Raw genomic sequence first — 18,497 nt, forward strand, 5'->3', positions numbered from 1 at the left:
TAATAATATATCATCTATATATTTTGCGATAAGTGACAACGTATGGTAAGATTAAAACGGATGAATATCCACAAAGATGTCGAGCGGCGTCCAGGTGAATGAGTCTTGTGTGGGTAGCTATCTATCTACATAAAAATACCTTGGATGTCAAAGCAACTATTTGAAAACTAAATATCATTAATAAGAAGAGCTTTCAACACCGTCGTTATAAACGTACATAATTTGGGATAGGTCGCAACTTATGCTTCGAAAGATAGAATAAGTAAGAACTTCCAAAGTCTGTCGCATAGTCTGGCTACCTGACATCTTACCCTAGCTGTTGACCACACTTGTCGGGAGGTTATAAAATAGAATTGTACTTATTTCCATCACCAGGTAAACGAGACGTGAGCGAGTTTGACGTGGACGGCGACGGTCAAGTCAGTGACGACGAGATCATGATGGTGCTGGCAACCAGAGACGTGGAGGACCTTGTCCAGGATGGTTACATCACAGGTAAGGGAGATAACCACTCTCCTGTAGAAGAGTCACGAGCCTTCTGACTTCAAGTACCACTTTAAGTAGAAATATATAGAAATGCCATCATCAATGTCATCATCGTCGACATACTAAATTTGCACAATAGGCTCATCTATTCCTGGCATTCATAGCAATAAGACCTTCTTGTGTTTCCAGAAGCAGACAAGGAAGACATCAGCCTCTACCAACGTCAAGTCCGGGAAACTGTAGACCTCGATCTAGGTGAGACGTTTAACCCCAACATAAAGGTTGCAGAATCCATATGCACATGCAAAGTGCATATGACTCAACTCACACACACATCTCACATCAACTCACCTCACCATACCAATGATTTAGCAACTGATAATTTGGGTCAGGCGCTGAGGTGGAAATGAAATCCTCAATAGCTATTGTGTATTCACCGGAAATTCTCAATTGAATTGTAAACTCTTGTACACACCAATACACACCAATACACAAATAAACACAAGCACACACACGCACGCACGCACGCACGCACGCACGCACGTGCGCGCACACTGTGTAATAGACGATTTGTGTACATTCTTATATGATCGTTTTTTTAATTGTATATTTATTTTCGCTTTCAGAATAACCGTGCTGACAAGCGGAACACAAGATGCTCAACTCATCTGTTATCCGTGTAACAAGTACAGTATGGACATAAATAAAGTCGTAAATAACAAATGAGTGTTTGGAATATTGGAAATACTTCAAATGTAGTTAGGGGCGCTGGTGTAGCACAGCGGCATACGAGTTCCGGTTTCGATTCCACACATGGCATGGGTACAGTGTGTGTAGCCAATTTCTGGTAGAATCCTGCAAAGACGGCCTAAAAACATGAAACCTCACTCAAATTTGTTGTTTTGCTAACGATTTAAAAAAAGAACCCTGATGGTGAGTCTGAAGTGATGAACGTTGAAACCTAGATCACTTAAAATTCCCTTCCACTCACTCCCTGATGTAACCGAAATACTGTTAAAATCGAAGTTAAACCAATTAAAACTCGATCACCTAACTATCTATTATTGACTTTGTAATATTGCTTTTCTCAACTTCCTTCCTATTTCTTATAAGTCTCTAAGTGGAGTCAGTCAGCTTCTCTGGCTTATCATGTTACCTACACAGTGCCTTGGAAAGTAACGCTGAACTGGTACCAGTGTAATACGAGTTATAGTCTCTGTGTGTGTGTGCGTGTGCGTTTGTTTGTTTGATTGTTTGTTTGTTTGTGTGCGTGCGTGCGTGCGTGCGTGCGTGCGTGCGTGCGTGCGTTTGTTTCTTTGTGTGTGTGTGTGAGAGAGAGAGAGAGAGAGAGAGAGAGGGAGAGAGAGACACAGAGAGAGAGAGAATTTCCGCTGACTACCAAACAGCTGTTGAGGATTTTAATTCCACCTCAGCGCCTTGTCGAAGTTATCAGCATGGCCTATCATTAGTAATGTGCAAATAGTGCAGGTTAAAAGGTGAGCCATGATGGCATTCCAAGCAAAATATGTGACTATAAACAAGTGTATGATAAATTATATTCACACAGTACCTAGCTGTGAAATATAACCCACGTCTTGGGAGCGATAACCGGTCGCCTTAACAGTTAGCCATTGAGTGTAAAGAATTATCGGCCTGTTTCACAAACATTCCAGCAAAATCACAACGGGGACACCCTAGAAATCGGTTTCGCTGAGAAGCTAACGCTTCAACCATAATGCTACCTCACCGTCACTTATCAAAAAAGAAGATACATGAGAGTGAGTAAGCGGTGTCTGAAACCAGCAATATCCCAGTCACGATAGCTGACACCTAGAATGGGTACCACATAATGTATCAAAGTGAAAATCGAACCCTAATTATTCGGGTTGCCGAGAAAACGCTTTATCTTCTATGTTACCACACCACTCTAAGTGGAAATATCAGCAACGGATGATTCAGACATCTGCTGGATGATTGGGATTGGTTCATTGAATATCTGTAACATGTCGCAACAAACAGCGTTTTACTTCCAGACGTTTCATAAGTGGATGTTCTCCACAGAATACGACATGCATTGACTATAACATATAAACGGACCATTAATAATATCTAATGTGCAATTTGCCAGTACGATTGATGTCCGAGTCGGGGTTCATCCTCTTCATTGTTTTATTCAGATAGAAAGCACCCGAACAACTATGCGCGACACAAAGCAAAAACTGCATAATTTAGTCAAACAATACCTGTAGTACATATGACAGAGGGGTTGCACACAATTTAGCTATTATTTACAAATTTGGTTCTATATAACTGTGCTTGGAATATATACACGGCCAAGTTTTGCATTGTTAATGTATTTAGCCTGTTTAACGGTTGTCGGAATTCCGAAATATTTGATCATTAAAGTAGTATACAGGAATATATTTTTTTCTCTCAGTGTAGTAAATGGACATACAAGTAAAAAGTGATATTGATTCTCTATGTCTTGGGTATTACACATTTAACATACTCGTTCTGACCTTGGTATTTTGTACATGGCCCCCTCTCGATGCATGACGTATGAGATGAACATCGAAATCTTATCAATGAATTACGATATTTCTTTATATTTACATAAAACAGATACTGTTCAGTGAAGATCCGGGATAGAATAGAATAGGTCTTCAACAACCCATGCTTGCCGTAAAAGGCGACTATGCTTGTCAGGCTCGCTGACTTGGTTTGATGCATGTCATCGATCCCATTTGCGTGGATCGATGCTCATGATGTCAATCACTGGATTGTCTGGTCCAGACTCGACTATTTACAGACCGACGTCATGTAGATGGAATATTGCTGAGTGCGGTGTTAATCAACAAACAAACAAACTGTTCAGTGTGTATATGAGTTTTCAACATTCTATAATATACAGTTTGGTCGATAATGTCAAGGAAAACGACCACGATTGCAGATAAATATCATTTAGTCTCCGTAGAAAAGAACTGATATATACCCTTTCAGTTCGTACAGATTGTGCATACCAAACATTTCCGAAACCATTCATATATAAATAGAGGAAATCTACCACATTCTCTCCATAAACCATTGCGTGAGATGTATTGGTTTTTACACCTAGAAATCTATTACATGCACACAAATGAACATTTTCGATATTATTAAATTGTTTTATTCCACATATTTCAGCACCGTAAAGTAAAATTGGTTTAATTTTAACATAACAAACCTTAAAGAACTTGTATGACATGCAACGTTTATAACCAAGGACTTTTATATTCTTCAAAATACAAAATAAAATCTTGTTGACGTGGACTGATGCTTCCCTTGGATGTATAGACCAATTTAGATTTTTACTTAAAAACACTTAAATATTTGTAGTATGTAGTTACATTCTTTAACGATTCAACTGTTCACATCAGTATGAAACCATTCATTATTGTATTTGCTTCTTCCAGCTTGCTTCTTCCTGTCATTTGCCGCGGCACATAATGCATCTGTATTAAACTCTATTCTTCTATCAATGTCACTAAATCTATATCAACTGATTTATCAAGTAATTCTTGTATATGATTGGATAAAATGTTTTCTCTAAATAATTCAAACTTTTTGTGAAGTCCAGTTTAGATCTGCATGAGTTCTGATTGTTGCCAGTGTTATTTACATTTTCACAGGCTTCACAAGTTCTTAGCTTCAGGGTGAGCGGAAGATGAGGTGACTCTGCGCGTGGCTCGAAAAGTCATTGGCAAGCTAAAATAGTGCTGCAAATGCAATCTTATTATCTAATACGCCTGCACCGTTTTTCCCAATGTATGTATAATCCCCAATTTCACCGTCAGTTTCTGATCTTCCGTTCATGACATGAATGCTGCATAACGAGCACAACTCTAACAATCATTTACCAAAGTTTTTAACTTTTTTATCACTTATGAAACGATTTCAACTAAAAATTGCGCACATAAAATCCCAGCTTGAGTTGCCTTGCCACATCCCTTCTATATATTTTATGATGTCATCTTCTACAAAATCAGACTTCGTTCATGTTCTGGCGTTGCAGTCTCCACCACAAATAACAATAGCATCTCTTCATTTGGATGATATGTCCAACAAACCGTTTTGAAACATAGTGATGCCAGACAAAAATTTGTTAATACCACCATCCCTCAAGATGGATATATACACATGCATATTATATGTCAGCAAGGCTTTATCATTCATGGACTTTTTTATGTACAAAATATAGTCCGTGTAAGTGACTTTCACATCTTCTACATCATCCAACCAAAATTCTGTGAACTGTGGCTGTGGTGTTTCAAAGAAAAATCTTGATTTCAAATGCCGACTGATGTGGGTACATATTTAGAGTAAAGTGATATGTGTCTGCATGGGATTTCTTTTCCATTTGATGCGAACGAATATAGCATATATGCCCATACAATACACATGTAGTATTTACGATCAACCTATGTATTACATTTTGCAATATTGCGTCACTGGTTAGACAGCCAACTTCTAAATGTCACTAAAAGATCTTAAGTTAAATATTATATATAGGGGCACGGATGTCGGTGAAATTATTCTTTTCATATATTTGCTTTAAGGTACTTCAGTCCAATTGTTACATTGTTTTCATTGTTTACCTGATCAATGTAAAGTCGTATTATTTATATTTTACTTAATGATATCAATTAAAATCATCTCTTGTGAAATTGTTAGTTTGCCTTTTACAATTACCAAAAGTACTCTTTGTTATTTCATAAGAATATAAAAGTTTGTGAAATAGTTATGTAACGTGGCTAAATTTTCAAATTAATAAACACGCTTTTCGCTCGAAGGGTACACACCAAAGCTTGTCTGTCTTTTTGTGTTAATAAAAGTGACAAAACCCTTTCCATATTCATAAGGCACATTTGTGATTTCAAAAAGGACATGTCTTTATATATTTTATCAAATATACATTGTCTCTTCACCTCTTCTTGTAACTAATCTTTCCTGAATATAATATTGTTTAAATCACGTATGTGAAAATGTAGTGAAAACTATTAATTATAACAGCAGGTCATTGTCCTGAGCAGAACAAATAAAATGTGAAATATCATATTATAATTCACACTGAATCTCACACGCACCATTGTCAGTGCTGTAAAAATCCATTCATCACCACTTGGTGCCTGTCAAATTAGAGGATACACATCCGTGACCTTCAGCTATACTTACACTACCCTGGTGTATATGATAGCTTGCAGCTATCATCTGTCGACCACACTTGACATAGTCCACAATGGAGATGGATTTGTGTAGCAGGTAACTTCCAAGATATAATTGATAAAATAAATTGAAACAATTAACAAATGATTAATTATTACAAAAGCTTATTGATAGATTTAATGCAGCTAAAACAGCTTAAATGCATATGTTAGGCAGCAATCAAACTGTACTGTTTTGTACAAATTGTCTGAGTGGCGGGTGTTACTGGTAGAGCAGGCCATGTTTAGCCTTTTCGCGAACTCCTGGTGTCATCACTGACTTTCAGTGATCCATTCATGTCATAATCACCGTTTTGCCATTTACAACCAATCAAATCCGTTTTGACAGATAATGGAGACTGATTATTCTCTGGTATTAACATTCTATTTTAAGCGTTCGACTCGTGCTTCATATTACATGTAGATCTATGCAGAAACATTTAAACTATGTCTTTACACTTACACCTAAATACTTTTAGAATAGCTTTGCTGTTATTTGCTGATGAGGTTGTAACGAGTTGGATGATAACAAAGTCACATAAAAATGCTAGAACAATATCATGCAAAATCTTGTTAGAGTGTCAGCATAAAAACGAGGGTATTTGAAAACGTATGTACTTCAGCAAATCAAGAGTTGGTTAGACAGGGCCATGGGTATAGTTATAAGCTGGGTCGAGTAAACTGTCCTTGCATTTTCTTTCAATACTATCTAGAACCCTCGCCCATCCAAATACTTGTTTAGATACTGAAGAACTTCAGATTTATCGACAGAGTACACTTCAAGGTGCTCTTTAAAATCTTTCACTCAAACTTTCCAGTTCTTTTATATGGAGCAGAGGTATTGGGTTTACATTGGTCAGACTTTATCGACAGAGTACATTTATTTAAGACATACACGACGAGTTATCGTTTATCGTACAATAAAACACTGCGCAGCCCCGAGTGGTTTATTCTCCCTGCAGTGTTTTATTGTACGCTAAATAATGACCACCAGTTGTTTGTTTCTAATATGAGGTCATATCAACATTATTAACAGCCTCTTTAAGGATGATGATAAAATGTACATTAAATATTTACCCGCATTTTAGCAATGAAGACTCCCTCAATAGAATCCGACCTCGACAATGTCAGACAAGTCTACTTCATGCACAGGTGGATATTTCCTGCATACTCTCACAATCATCACGTCGATTACCTGTATCTTTTCTCCCAATACCGATTGCCATATCTCTCCTGCCTTAGGATGTGATCGTCGGGCATCTGTTTATCTGCGTTGCCCAGACAAATCGATGGGAAACAACTAACTTGGATCTCCCCACTCAAAAATAACGTCGTCTGATATACGACATCATCAAGTTGCGAGCGCATGTTCTAATCTCAAGAAATGACGTCATGATAGAACAATGTTTTATCTTGAAATAAACCACACTTCGTTCTTCAGTGTGTCTTTGCAATTGATCGCGTAGCTATTTTATATAAAAGAGTATAAGTTCAGTTATATATCCATCAGTGTTATGATATGGGGGTTTTTTTTGTTTAAAGAAAATGGAAAGCGAAACAGCGTTTCGTCTGTTTAAATGTTGGTCAACAAGTAAGAATCAGGATATGCACGGCATAGCCAAAATGTAGTTTGACAAGACATATACTGTATAAATATATCAATATATACAATGATATTTATATTTATATCTGTAAGCCAAAGCTAAAATGTATATTGTCAAGAAATATGCTATATTAATATATTTATATACAATAATATTTATATTAGTATATGTAAGGCAAAGCCAAACTGTAGATTGTCCAGAAATATACAATATACATATATTAATATATACAATAATATTTATATTAATATCTGTAAGCCAAAGCCAAAATGTAGATTGTACAGAAATATGCTATCAAAATATATAACTATATAAATATATACAATAATATTTATATTAATATCTGTACTCACAAACATGACACACTTCATGAGGGCTATCTACAAACTGTCATTATTTTGTCTCCAATATGTCCAATACCACGATTTCAAAGATCGTCATACAACTATTGCTCAATTTTTTTCAGTATTCGGGGCCTTACTAAAGATTTCAAACAGCTTTATCGAAGATATCTTGAGGACATCTTCAGATTTAATGCATCAGTGACAAAAAATGAAGTTCGATGCAATTACCTGTTATGACTTGTACCATATTTTGCCTTGGGTTTTGTTCAGGTGGGCCATTGCATTTTTATGTGTTTGAGACGGGTTGCACCGGCCGGGGTAGGATAGGCTCACATTTTCGCGAACACCTGGCCTCAACACCATTGGATAGTGATTCATTAACAAATTAATTCAGGATACATCTCGTTGACACATATGAATCCAGTCCCACGTTTTGAAGGTATTAACTGAGTCGTCAGATGGCTGGCCAGATAATATCACTTTGTAGGAAATGTTATAGAACTTTGACTCCAGTACAACAAAGCAACGGACACGTCCCCAGGAACTTCCCTATTTCTATCAAAGTGATGGATCTTTACACGCCAGATTAAGATTAGTTTTGTTCAGATCAGAACGATAATGGACGATCAAACGAACATTCTGCCTTTTCCTATCTGCCTTTGGACATCCATTTAAAGATACTAATATTATATTCAAAGTACATAAAGTACATTATTTCAAATTTTCTAATAATTACTTTGATCAGGCGGGTTTTTTTCAATTGATGTTATAATTACCGTGGCTAGATTTGGAAATTAAAAAAGACAACTCGAAGGGTACACATCAGCATTGTTTGTTAAACACGTTTGTGTGTTAAAACGTCCTTTTATATTGGGAGAGGTGCAAATATGTTTTATTAGATATGTGATCTAATCTTTCCTGAATATAAATATGTTTAAACCACGGATGTGAAAAGGTAGTCAAACTATATGTATTCATTATATCACCAGGTCATTGTCCTAAGTATAACAAATACGAAATGTGAAATATCATATCATTATTCACACTGAATTTCACACGCACCATTGTTATGTCCTGTGAAAATCCATCCATCACCACTTGGTGCCTGTCAAATTAGAGAATACACATCCGTGACCTTCAGCCATACTTACACTACCCTGGTGTCTATGATAGCTTGCAGCTATCATCTGTCGACCACACTTGGCATAGTCCACAATAGAGATGGATTTGTGCTGCAGGTAACTTCCAAGATATAAATGATAAAATAAATTGAAAAAATTAACAAATGATTAATTATTACAAAAGATTACTGATAGATTTAATGCACATGTTAATGTTAATCAACAGTTGGTGCCTGTCAAGTCACAGAACAGGCACCCGTGACCTTTGGCTATACTTTCACTACCCTGGTGTCTATGATAGCTTGAAGGTATCTTCTGTCAACGAAATGAGTCATCGCCCACAATGTAGAAGGATTTGTAAGACTGATATTGTCCTGCTCAATAATCACAAATAGTCATTGAATATTTATTGAAATAGATACGGCGTTATTCAACAAACAGTTACTTTTATGCACATTGTCTGAGTGGCAGTCCCACCGCTAGAGCAGGATGTGCTCATCCTCTTGTGAGCTCCTGGTGTCATAACTGATCCATTCAGCGATCCATTCATGTAATTGTCGTCACTATTTTGTCTATACTAATTGAATCTGTTTTGACAGATACTCAAGGCTTATTATTTTCTGCCGTTGACTTTATATATCTGTGAGTTTAAGAACATGCACTTTCTACGACAAGCGTCATACGGCTCTTGCTTCATATTATGTCTATACATAAAGATGCGAACTGTATCACATGAGGGGTGACTTCAACTTTACAATAGTCAAGTATGTAATTTTAATGTGAAATTAAGCCCCATTTCACCTCACTTCAAACTTATGTCGAATAATATTCCAGCTGCTCCATCCTTTGGTGTCTACATTTCACAGCTTTTGAGGTACAATCGAGTATGCTCTTCAGATGAACACTTACCTTGACTTAACTTGACATGTGTTTGTGACGGGTGGAAACAGTTTTGTCGCATTTATGTACGATTCTTTCAAATAAATTATGAATATATCTCAATCACACATGTACAACAAACTGTCAGTTCCAATTGTGGATGTCTCTAAAATAACTAATTGAGTTGTCAGATGGCTGGCCAGATAGTGTCAGAAAGATCATTGCATCCAGATGTGGTGAGTGTAACCATCAACGCGTCCATGCTATATATACCCGACATGTACCAGTCCATCCACAACATTGTCCACTGATATCCAGAACTACAAAGGTAAGGGTCTTTTTTATGAACGTTTATAATATATATCCTAATAGTCCTCTGCTGTTTCGTTGTGATGCGAAAATTAATATGTGTATGTCCATTCAGGCGAGTATTAGTCATTCGAATGACGTGATCTTAAATTGCTGGGACAAAGTGCTCACAACTCTTAAATGGATCATTCCAAAATATCTTATATGTACCTAGATGAAGATCGCCCTCGTCCTCCTGTTCCTGACTGCCATGGTGGCCCTGCCCGGAACCGATTCCTGGGGTGTTCGTTTACCTCGTTTCAGGAGTGTTGTACGTGCAGTTGGAGGTGCCGTCAGACGCGCCGCTTCGAAAGTAGTCTCAACTGTCAAAAAGGTTGGAGGAGCAATTCAATCCGGTAAGCGCATTTCTCTTGACAAAAAGGGGTACTTTTGTGAAGGTTTTTAAGAGAAGGACATTTGTTATGAACATAAATATTTTTGTGATAGGTCCCTCCTTGTCTGGCTAGTGATAGAATAAGGAGTATCTCCATTTTCTAATGTATTCCATAAATATATTTTAATGTGAAGTTCACAAGATATACGGCATTTCCTTTGGATGGGAGGCCGGTCACATGACCGCGAAACTGACGTTCATAAGTCTATGAACGAGACAATTGGACGTTCATACGTGTTCCTCGGGATTGTATTCTTGAATGACGTAAACGCTGACGGACTATTTCCACATCCCTTAGGAAACACATGGGATTTCTAAAGAACGAATACACACAGAAGCGTTGTTTCTGATCATTTAGTCCTTTTAATCTTGAACACAGCTTTTCGGCATGCATTGGGAAAGGTCAGAGAGTGTAACTGCATAATCGTTCACAAATACCTTCGCAGCAACCATTCCAAGTCAAACTAAATGAAAAACATCTAAACTATCACAGTATCGCCTCGATCCGTGTCTAGACAGGCAGATACAATCAGGTGCAATCTATGACTTTATCTTAGTATCCATGTACAATCAACTTTCAAAGATCGGACCAATTGATCAATCATGACTAACACTTGTAATTGCCACAGATTCATCACCAAATTCGGACATCTTTTCCGTCACGTTTATCGTGTCGTCCACGTACTGGATGCAAATGTATTACAACGCGCTGTCATTGTGACTGATTTACAAGCTATCTCATCTAATGATGACTCAAAGATATTTGAAGATGTTTGTTGTAAACAACCACAAACGATGTCACTGTAGAACAATGTAAGGATACATGAGCTCGTGCCACGTCTCCTGTTGAAGAACTGCTTCATTCCGTGATACTTGTAGTTGTATGGCTGTCAGTGTAAACATGAAGTCACAAGTGCTACATAAAAATCGTATATAGCTCGACATCCTTCTACTTGGAAAATAGTGATATAACAAATCATAATTGACTTTCACGTTGAGTGAGTTCATTGGAGTATAAACGTTCATAGAGTGGGGGTCAAGCATTGTATGAACGTCTTCTCAAGCTCCATTCCGGGAAAGCAGTTCTTAATACACTAACGTTGTTTAACCAAAAGAGATGTCTAGCAGCATCCAGGTGATAATAATATATAATCTATATATTTTGCGATAAGTGACAACGTATGGTAAGATTGAAACGGATGAATATCAACAAAGATGTCGAGCGGCGTCCAGGTGAATGAGTCGTGTGTGGGGAGCTATCTATCTACATAAAAATACCTTGGATGTCAAAGCAACTATTTGAAAACTAAATATCATTAATAAGAAGAGCTTTCAACACCGTCGTTATAAACGTACATAATTTGGGAAAGGTCGCAACTTATGCTTCGAAAGATAGGATAAGTAAGAACTTCCAAAGTCTGTCGCATAGTCTGGCTACCTGACATCTTACCCTAGCTGTTGACCACACTTGTCGGGAGGTTATAAAATAGAATTGTACTTATTTCCATCACCAGGTAAACGCGACGTGAGCGAGTTTGACGTGGACGGCGACGGTCAAGTCAGTGACGACGAGATCATGATGGTGCTGGCAACCAGAGACGTGGAGGACCTTGTCCAGGATGGTTACATCACAGGTAAGGGAGATAACCACTCTCATATAGAAGAGTCACGAGCCTTCTTACTTCAAGTACCACTTTAAGTAGAAATATATAGAAATGCCATCATCAATGTCATCATCGTCGACATACTAATTTTGCACAATAGGCCCATCTATTCCTGACATAGATAGCAATAAGACCTTCTTGTGTTTCCAGAAGCAGACAAGGAAGACATCAGCCTCTACCAACGTCAAGTCCGAGAAACTGTAGACCTCGATCTAGGTGAGACGTTAAACCCCGACATAAAAGTTGCAGAAACCATATGCACATGCAAAGTGCATATGATTCAACTCACACACACATCTCACATCAACTCACCTCACCATACCAATGATTTAGCAACTGATAATTTGGGTCAGGCGCTGAGGTGGAAATGAAATCCTCAATAGCTATTGTGTATTCACCGGAAATTCTCAATTGAATTGTAAACTCTTGTACACACCAACACACACCAATACACAAATAAACACAAGCACACACACGCACGCACGCACGCACGCACGCACGCACGCACGCACGCACGCACGTGCGCGCACACTGTGTAATAGACGATTTGTGTACATTCTTATATGATCGTTTTTTTAATTGTATATTTATTTTCGCTTTCAGAATAACCGTGCTGACAAGCGGAACACAAGATGCTCAACTCATCTGTTATCCGTGTAACAAGTACAGTATGGACATAAATAAAGTCGTAAATAACAAATGTGTGTTTGTAATATTGGAAATACCTCAAATGTAGTTAGGGGCGCTGGTGTAGCACAGCGGCATACGAGTTCCGATTTCGATTCCACACATGGCATGGGTACAGTGTGTTTAGCCAATTTCTTGTAGAATCCTGCAAAGACGGCCTAAAAACATGAAACCTCACTCAAATTTGTTGTTTTGCTAACGAGTTAAAAAAAGAACCCTGATGGTGAGTCTGAAGTGATGAACGTTGAAACCTGGATCACTTAAAATTCCCTTCCACTCACACCCTGATGTAACCGAAATACTGTTAAAATCGAAGTTAAACCAAACTCGCTCACCTAACTATCTATTATTGACTTTGCAATATTGCTTTTCTCAACTTCCTTCCTATTTCTTATAAGTCTCTAAGTGGAGTCAGTCAGCTTCTCTGGCTTCTCATGTTACCTACACAGTGCTTTGGAAAGTAACGCTGAACTGGTACCAGTGTAATACGAGTTATAGTCTGTGTGTGTGTGTGCGTGTGCGTTTGTTTGTTTGATTGTTTGTTTGTTTGTGTGCGTGCGTGCGTGCGTTTAATTCTTTGTGTGTGTGTGTGTGAGAGAGAGAGAGAGAGAGAAAGAGAAAGAGAGAGAGAGAGAGAGAGAGAGAGACAGAGACAGAGAGAGAGAGAATTTCCGCTGACTACCAAACAGCTGTTGAGGATTTTAATTCCACCTCAGCGCCTTGTCGAAGTTATCAGCATGGCCTATCATTAGTAATGTGCAAATAGTGCAGGTTAAAAGGTGAGCCATGATGGCATTCCAAGCACACTATGTGACTATAAACAAGTGTATGATAAATTATATTGACACAGTACCTAGCTGTGAAATATAACCCACGTCTTGGGAGCGATAACCGGTCGCCTTAACAGTTAGCCATTGAGTGTAAAGAATTATCGGCCTGTTTCACAAACATTCCAGCGAAATCACCACGGGAACACCCTAGAAATCGGTTTCACTGAGAAGCTAACGCTTCAACCATAATGCTACCTCACCGTCACTTATCAAAATGAAGATACATGAGAGTGAGTAAGCGGTGTCTGAAACCAGCAATATCCCAGTCATGATAGCTGACACCTAGAATAGGTACCACATAATGTATCAAAGTGAAAATCGAACCCTAATTATTCGGGTTGCCGAGAAAACGCTTTATCTACTATGTTACCACACCACTCTAAGTGGAAATATCAGCAACGGATGATTCAGACATCTGCCGGATGATTGGGATTGGTTCATTGAATATCTGTAACATGTCGCAACAAAGAGCGTTTTACTTCCAGACGTTTCATAAGTGGATGTTCTCCACAGAATACGATATGCATTGACTATAACATATAAACGGACCATTAATAATATCTAATGTGCAATTTGCCAGTACGATTGATGTCCAAGTCGGGGTTCATCCTTTTCATTGTTTTATTGAGATAAGAAGCACACGAACAACTATGCGCGACACAAAGCAAAAACTGTATAATTTAGACAAACAATACCTGTAGTACATATGACAGTAGGGTTGCACACAATTTAGCTATTATTTACAAATTTGGTTCTATATAACTGTCCTTGGAATATATATACGGCCAAGTTTTGCATTGTTAATGTATTTAGCCTGTTTAACAGTTGTCGGAATTCCGCAATATTCGGATCATTAAAGTAGTATACAGGAATATATTTTTTGTCTCAGTGTAGTAAATGGACATACAAGTAAAAAGTGATATTAATTCTCTATGTCTTGGGTATTACACATTTAACATACTCGTTCTGACCTTGGGTTTCTTGTACATGGCCCCCTCTCGATGCATGACGTATGAGATGAACATCGAAATCTTATCAATGAATTACGATATTTCTTTATATTTACATAAAACAGATACTGTTCAGTGAAGATCCGGGATAGAATAGAATAGGTCTTCAACAACCCATTCTTGCCGTAAAAGGCGACTATGCTTGTCAGGCTCGCTGACTTGGTTGATGCATGTCATCGATCCCAATTGCGTGGATCGATGCTCATGATGTCAATCACTGGATTGTCTGGTCCAGACTCGACTATTTACAGACCGACGTCATATAGATGGAATATTGCTGAGTGCGGTGTTAATCAACAAACAAACAAACTGTTCAGTGTGTATATGAGATTTCAACATAATATACAGTTTGGTCGATAAGGTCAAGGAAAACGACCACGATTGCAGATAAATATCATTTAGTCTCTGTAGAAAAGAACTGATATACACTTTCAGTTCGTACAGGTTGTGCATACCAAACATTTCCGAAACCATTCATATATAAATAGAGGAAATCTACCACATTCTCTCCATAAACCATTGCGTGAGATGTATTGGTTTTTACACCTAGAAATATATTACATGCACACAAATGAACATTTTCGATATTATTAAATTGTTTTATTCCCCATATTTCAGGACCGTAAAGTAAAATTGGTTTAATTTTAACATAACAAATCTTAAAGAACTTTTTAAAATAAAATCTTTTTGACGTGGGCAAATCGATGGGAAACAACTCACTTGGAACTCCCCACTCAAAAATAACGTCGTCTGATATACGACATCATCAAGTTGCGAGCGCATGTTCTAATCTCAAGAAATGACGTCATGATAGAACAATTATCTTGAAATAAACCACACTTCGTTCTTCATTGTGTCTTTGCAATTGATCACGTAGATATTTTATATAAAAGAGTATAAGTTGAGTTATATATCCATCAGTGTTATGATATGGGGTTTTTTTTGTTTAAAGAAAATGGAAAGCAAAACTGCGTTTCGTCTGTTTAAATGTTGGTCAACAAGTAAGAATCAGGATATGCACGGCATAGCCAAAATGTAGATTGACAAGACATATACTGTATAAATATATCAATATATACAATAATATTTATATTTATATCTGTAAGCCAAAGCTAAAATGTAGATTGTCAAGAAATATGCTATATTAATATATTTATATACAATAATATTTATGTTAGTATATGTAAGCCAAAGCCAAACTGTAGATTGTCAAGAAATCTACAATATACATATATTGATATATTAATATATACAATAATATCTATATTAATATCTGTAAGCCAAAGCCAAAATGTAGATTGTACAGAAATATGCTATCAAAATATATAACTATATTAATATATACAAAAATATTTATATTAATATCTGTACTCACAAACATGACACACTCCATGAGGGCTATCTACAAACTGTCATTATTTTGTCTCCAATAAGTCCAATATCACGATTTCAAAGATCGTCATACAACTATTGCTCAGTTTTTTATCAGTATTCGGGGCCTTACTAAAGATTTCAAACTGTTTTATCGAAGATATCTTGAGGACATTTCCAGATTTAATGCATCAGTGACAAAAAATGAAGTTCGATGCAATTACCTGTTATGACTTGTACCATATTTTGCCTTGGGTTTTGTTCAGGTGGGCCATTACATTTTTATGTGTTTGAGACGGGTTGCACCGGCCGGGGCAGGATAGGCTCACATTTTCGCGAACACCTGGCCTCATCACCATTGGATAGTGATTCATAAACAAATTAATTCAGGATACATCTCGTTGACACATATGAATCCAGTCCCACGTTTTGAAGGTATTAACTGAGTCGTCAGATGGCTGGCCAGATAATATCACTTTGTAGGAAATGTTATAGAACTTTGACTCCAGTACAACAAAGCAACGGACAAGTCCCCAGGAACTTCCCTATTTCTATCAAAGTGATGGATCTTTACACGCCAGATTAAGATTAGTTTTGTTCAGATCAGAACGATAATGGACGATCAAACGAACATTCTGCCTTTTCCTATCTGCCTTTGGACATCCATTTAAAGATACTAATATTATATTCAAAGTACATAAAGTACATTATTTCAAATTTTCTAATAATTGCTTTGATCAGGCGGGTTTTTTTCAATTGATGTTATAATTACCGTGGCTAGATTTGGAAATTAAAAAAGACAACTCGAAGGGTACACATCAGCATTGTTTGTTAAACACGTTTGTGTGTTAAAACGTCCTTTTATATTGGGAGAGGTGCAAATATGTTTTATTAGATATGTGATCTAATCTTTCCTGAATATAAATATGTTTAAACCACGGATGTGAAAAGGTAGTCAAACTATATGTATTCATTATATCACCAGGTCATTGTCCTAAGTATAACAAATACGAAATGTGAAATATCATATCATTATTCACACTGAATTTCACATGCACCATTGTTATGTCCTGTGAAAATCCATCCATCACCACTTGGTGCCTGTCAAATCAGAGAATACACATACATGACCTTCAGCTATGCTTACACTACCCTGGTGTATATGATAGCTTGCAGCTATCATCTGTCGACCACACTTGGCATAGTCCACAATGGAGATGGATTTGTGTAGCAGGTAACTTCCAAGATATAAATGATAAAATAAATTGAAACAATTAACAAATGATTAATTATTACAAAAGCTTACTGATAGATTTAATGCACATGTTAATGTTAATCAACAGTTGGTGCCTGTCAAGTCACAGAACAGGCATCCGTGACCTTTGGCTATACTTTCACTACCCTGGTGTCTATGATAGCTTGAAGGTATCTTCTGTCAACGAAATGAGTCATCGCCCACAATGTAGAAGGATTTGTAAGACTGATATTGTCCTGCTCAATAATCACAAATAGTCATTGAATATTTATTGAAATAGATACGGCGTTATTCAACAAACAGTTACTTTTATGCACATTGTCTGAGTGGCTGTCCCACCGGCAGAGCAGGATGTGCTCATCCTCTTGTGAACTCCTGGTGTCATAACTGATCCATTCAGCGATTCATTCATGTAATTGTCGTCACTATTTTGTCTATACTAATTGAATCTGTTTTGACATATACTCAAGGCTTATTATTTTCTGCCGTTGACTTTATATATCTGTGAGTTTAAGAACATGCACTTTCTACGAAAAGTGTCATACGGCTCTTGCTTCATATTATGTCTATACATAAAGATGCGAACTGTATCACATGAGGGGTGACTTCAACTTTACAATAGTCAAGTATGTAATTTTAATGTGAAATTAAGCCCCATTTCACCTCACTTCAAACTTATGTCGAATAATATTCCAGCTGCTTAAGCCTTTGGTGTCTACATTTCACAGCTTTTGAGGTACAATCGAGTATGCTCTTCAGATGAACACTTACCTTGACTTGACTTGACATGTGTTTGTGACGGGTGGAAACAGTTTTGTCGCATTTATGTACGTTTGTTTCAAATAAATTCTGAATATATCTCAATCACACATGTACAACAAACTGTCAGTTCCACTTGTGGATGTCTCTAAAATAACTAATTGAGTTGTCAGATGGCTGGCCAGATAGTGTCAGAAAGATCATTGCATCCAGATGTGGTGAGTATAACCATCAACGCGTCCATGCTATATATACCCGACATGTACCAGTCCATCCACAACATTGTCCACTGATATCCAGAACTACAAAGGTAGGTGTCTTTTTTATGAACGTTTATAATATCTATCCTAATAGTCCTCTGCTGTTTCGGTGTGATGCGAAAATTAATATGTGTATGTCCATTCAGGCGAGTATTAGTCATTCTAATGACGTAATGTTAAATTGCTGGGACAAAGTGCTCACAACTCTTAAATGGATCATTCCAAAATATCTTATATGTACCTAG

At 37.2% G+C, this 18,497-nt stretch overlaps 1 protein-coding gene and 1 long non-coding RNA gene across 2 annotated transcripts; both read left to right on the forward strand.

Moving 5' to 3' along the window:
* Window positions 1–384: 384 nt before the first annotated feature.
* LOC139475123 (uncharacterized) lies at window positions 385–1,209 on the forward strand. Its single transcript, XR_011654013.1, has 3 exons — window positions 385–495; window positions 676–741; window positions 1,113–1,209. It is a non-coding gene; the product is annotated as an uncharacterized lncRNA (long non-coding RNA).
* An 8,988-nt stretch (window positions 1,210–10,197) lies between these two features.
* On the forward strand, window positions 10,198–12,688 carry LOC139475198 (uncharacterized). Its single transcript, XM_071258451.1, has 4 exons — window positions 10,198–10,378; window positions 11,931–12,050; window positions 12,231–12,296; window positions 12,684–12,688. Exons 1-4 carry the CDS (start codon window positions 10,198–10,200, stop codon window positions 12,686–12,688), a joined length of 372 nt encoding a protein of 123 aa, XP_071114552.1.
* The last annotated feature ends 5,809 nt before the right edge of the window (window positions 12,689–18,497 follow it).

This window comes from Haliotis cracherodii, unplaced genomic scaffold, assembly GCF_022045235.1.
Source record: "Haliotis cracherodii isolate W230 unplaced genomic scaffold, xgHalCrac1.p SCAF_3, whole genome shotgun sequence".
Lineage (NCBI taxonomy): Eukaryota > Metazoa > Mollusca > Gastropoda > Lepetellida > Haliotidae > Haliotis > Haliotis cracherodii.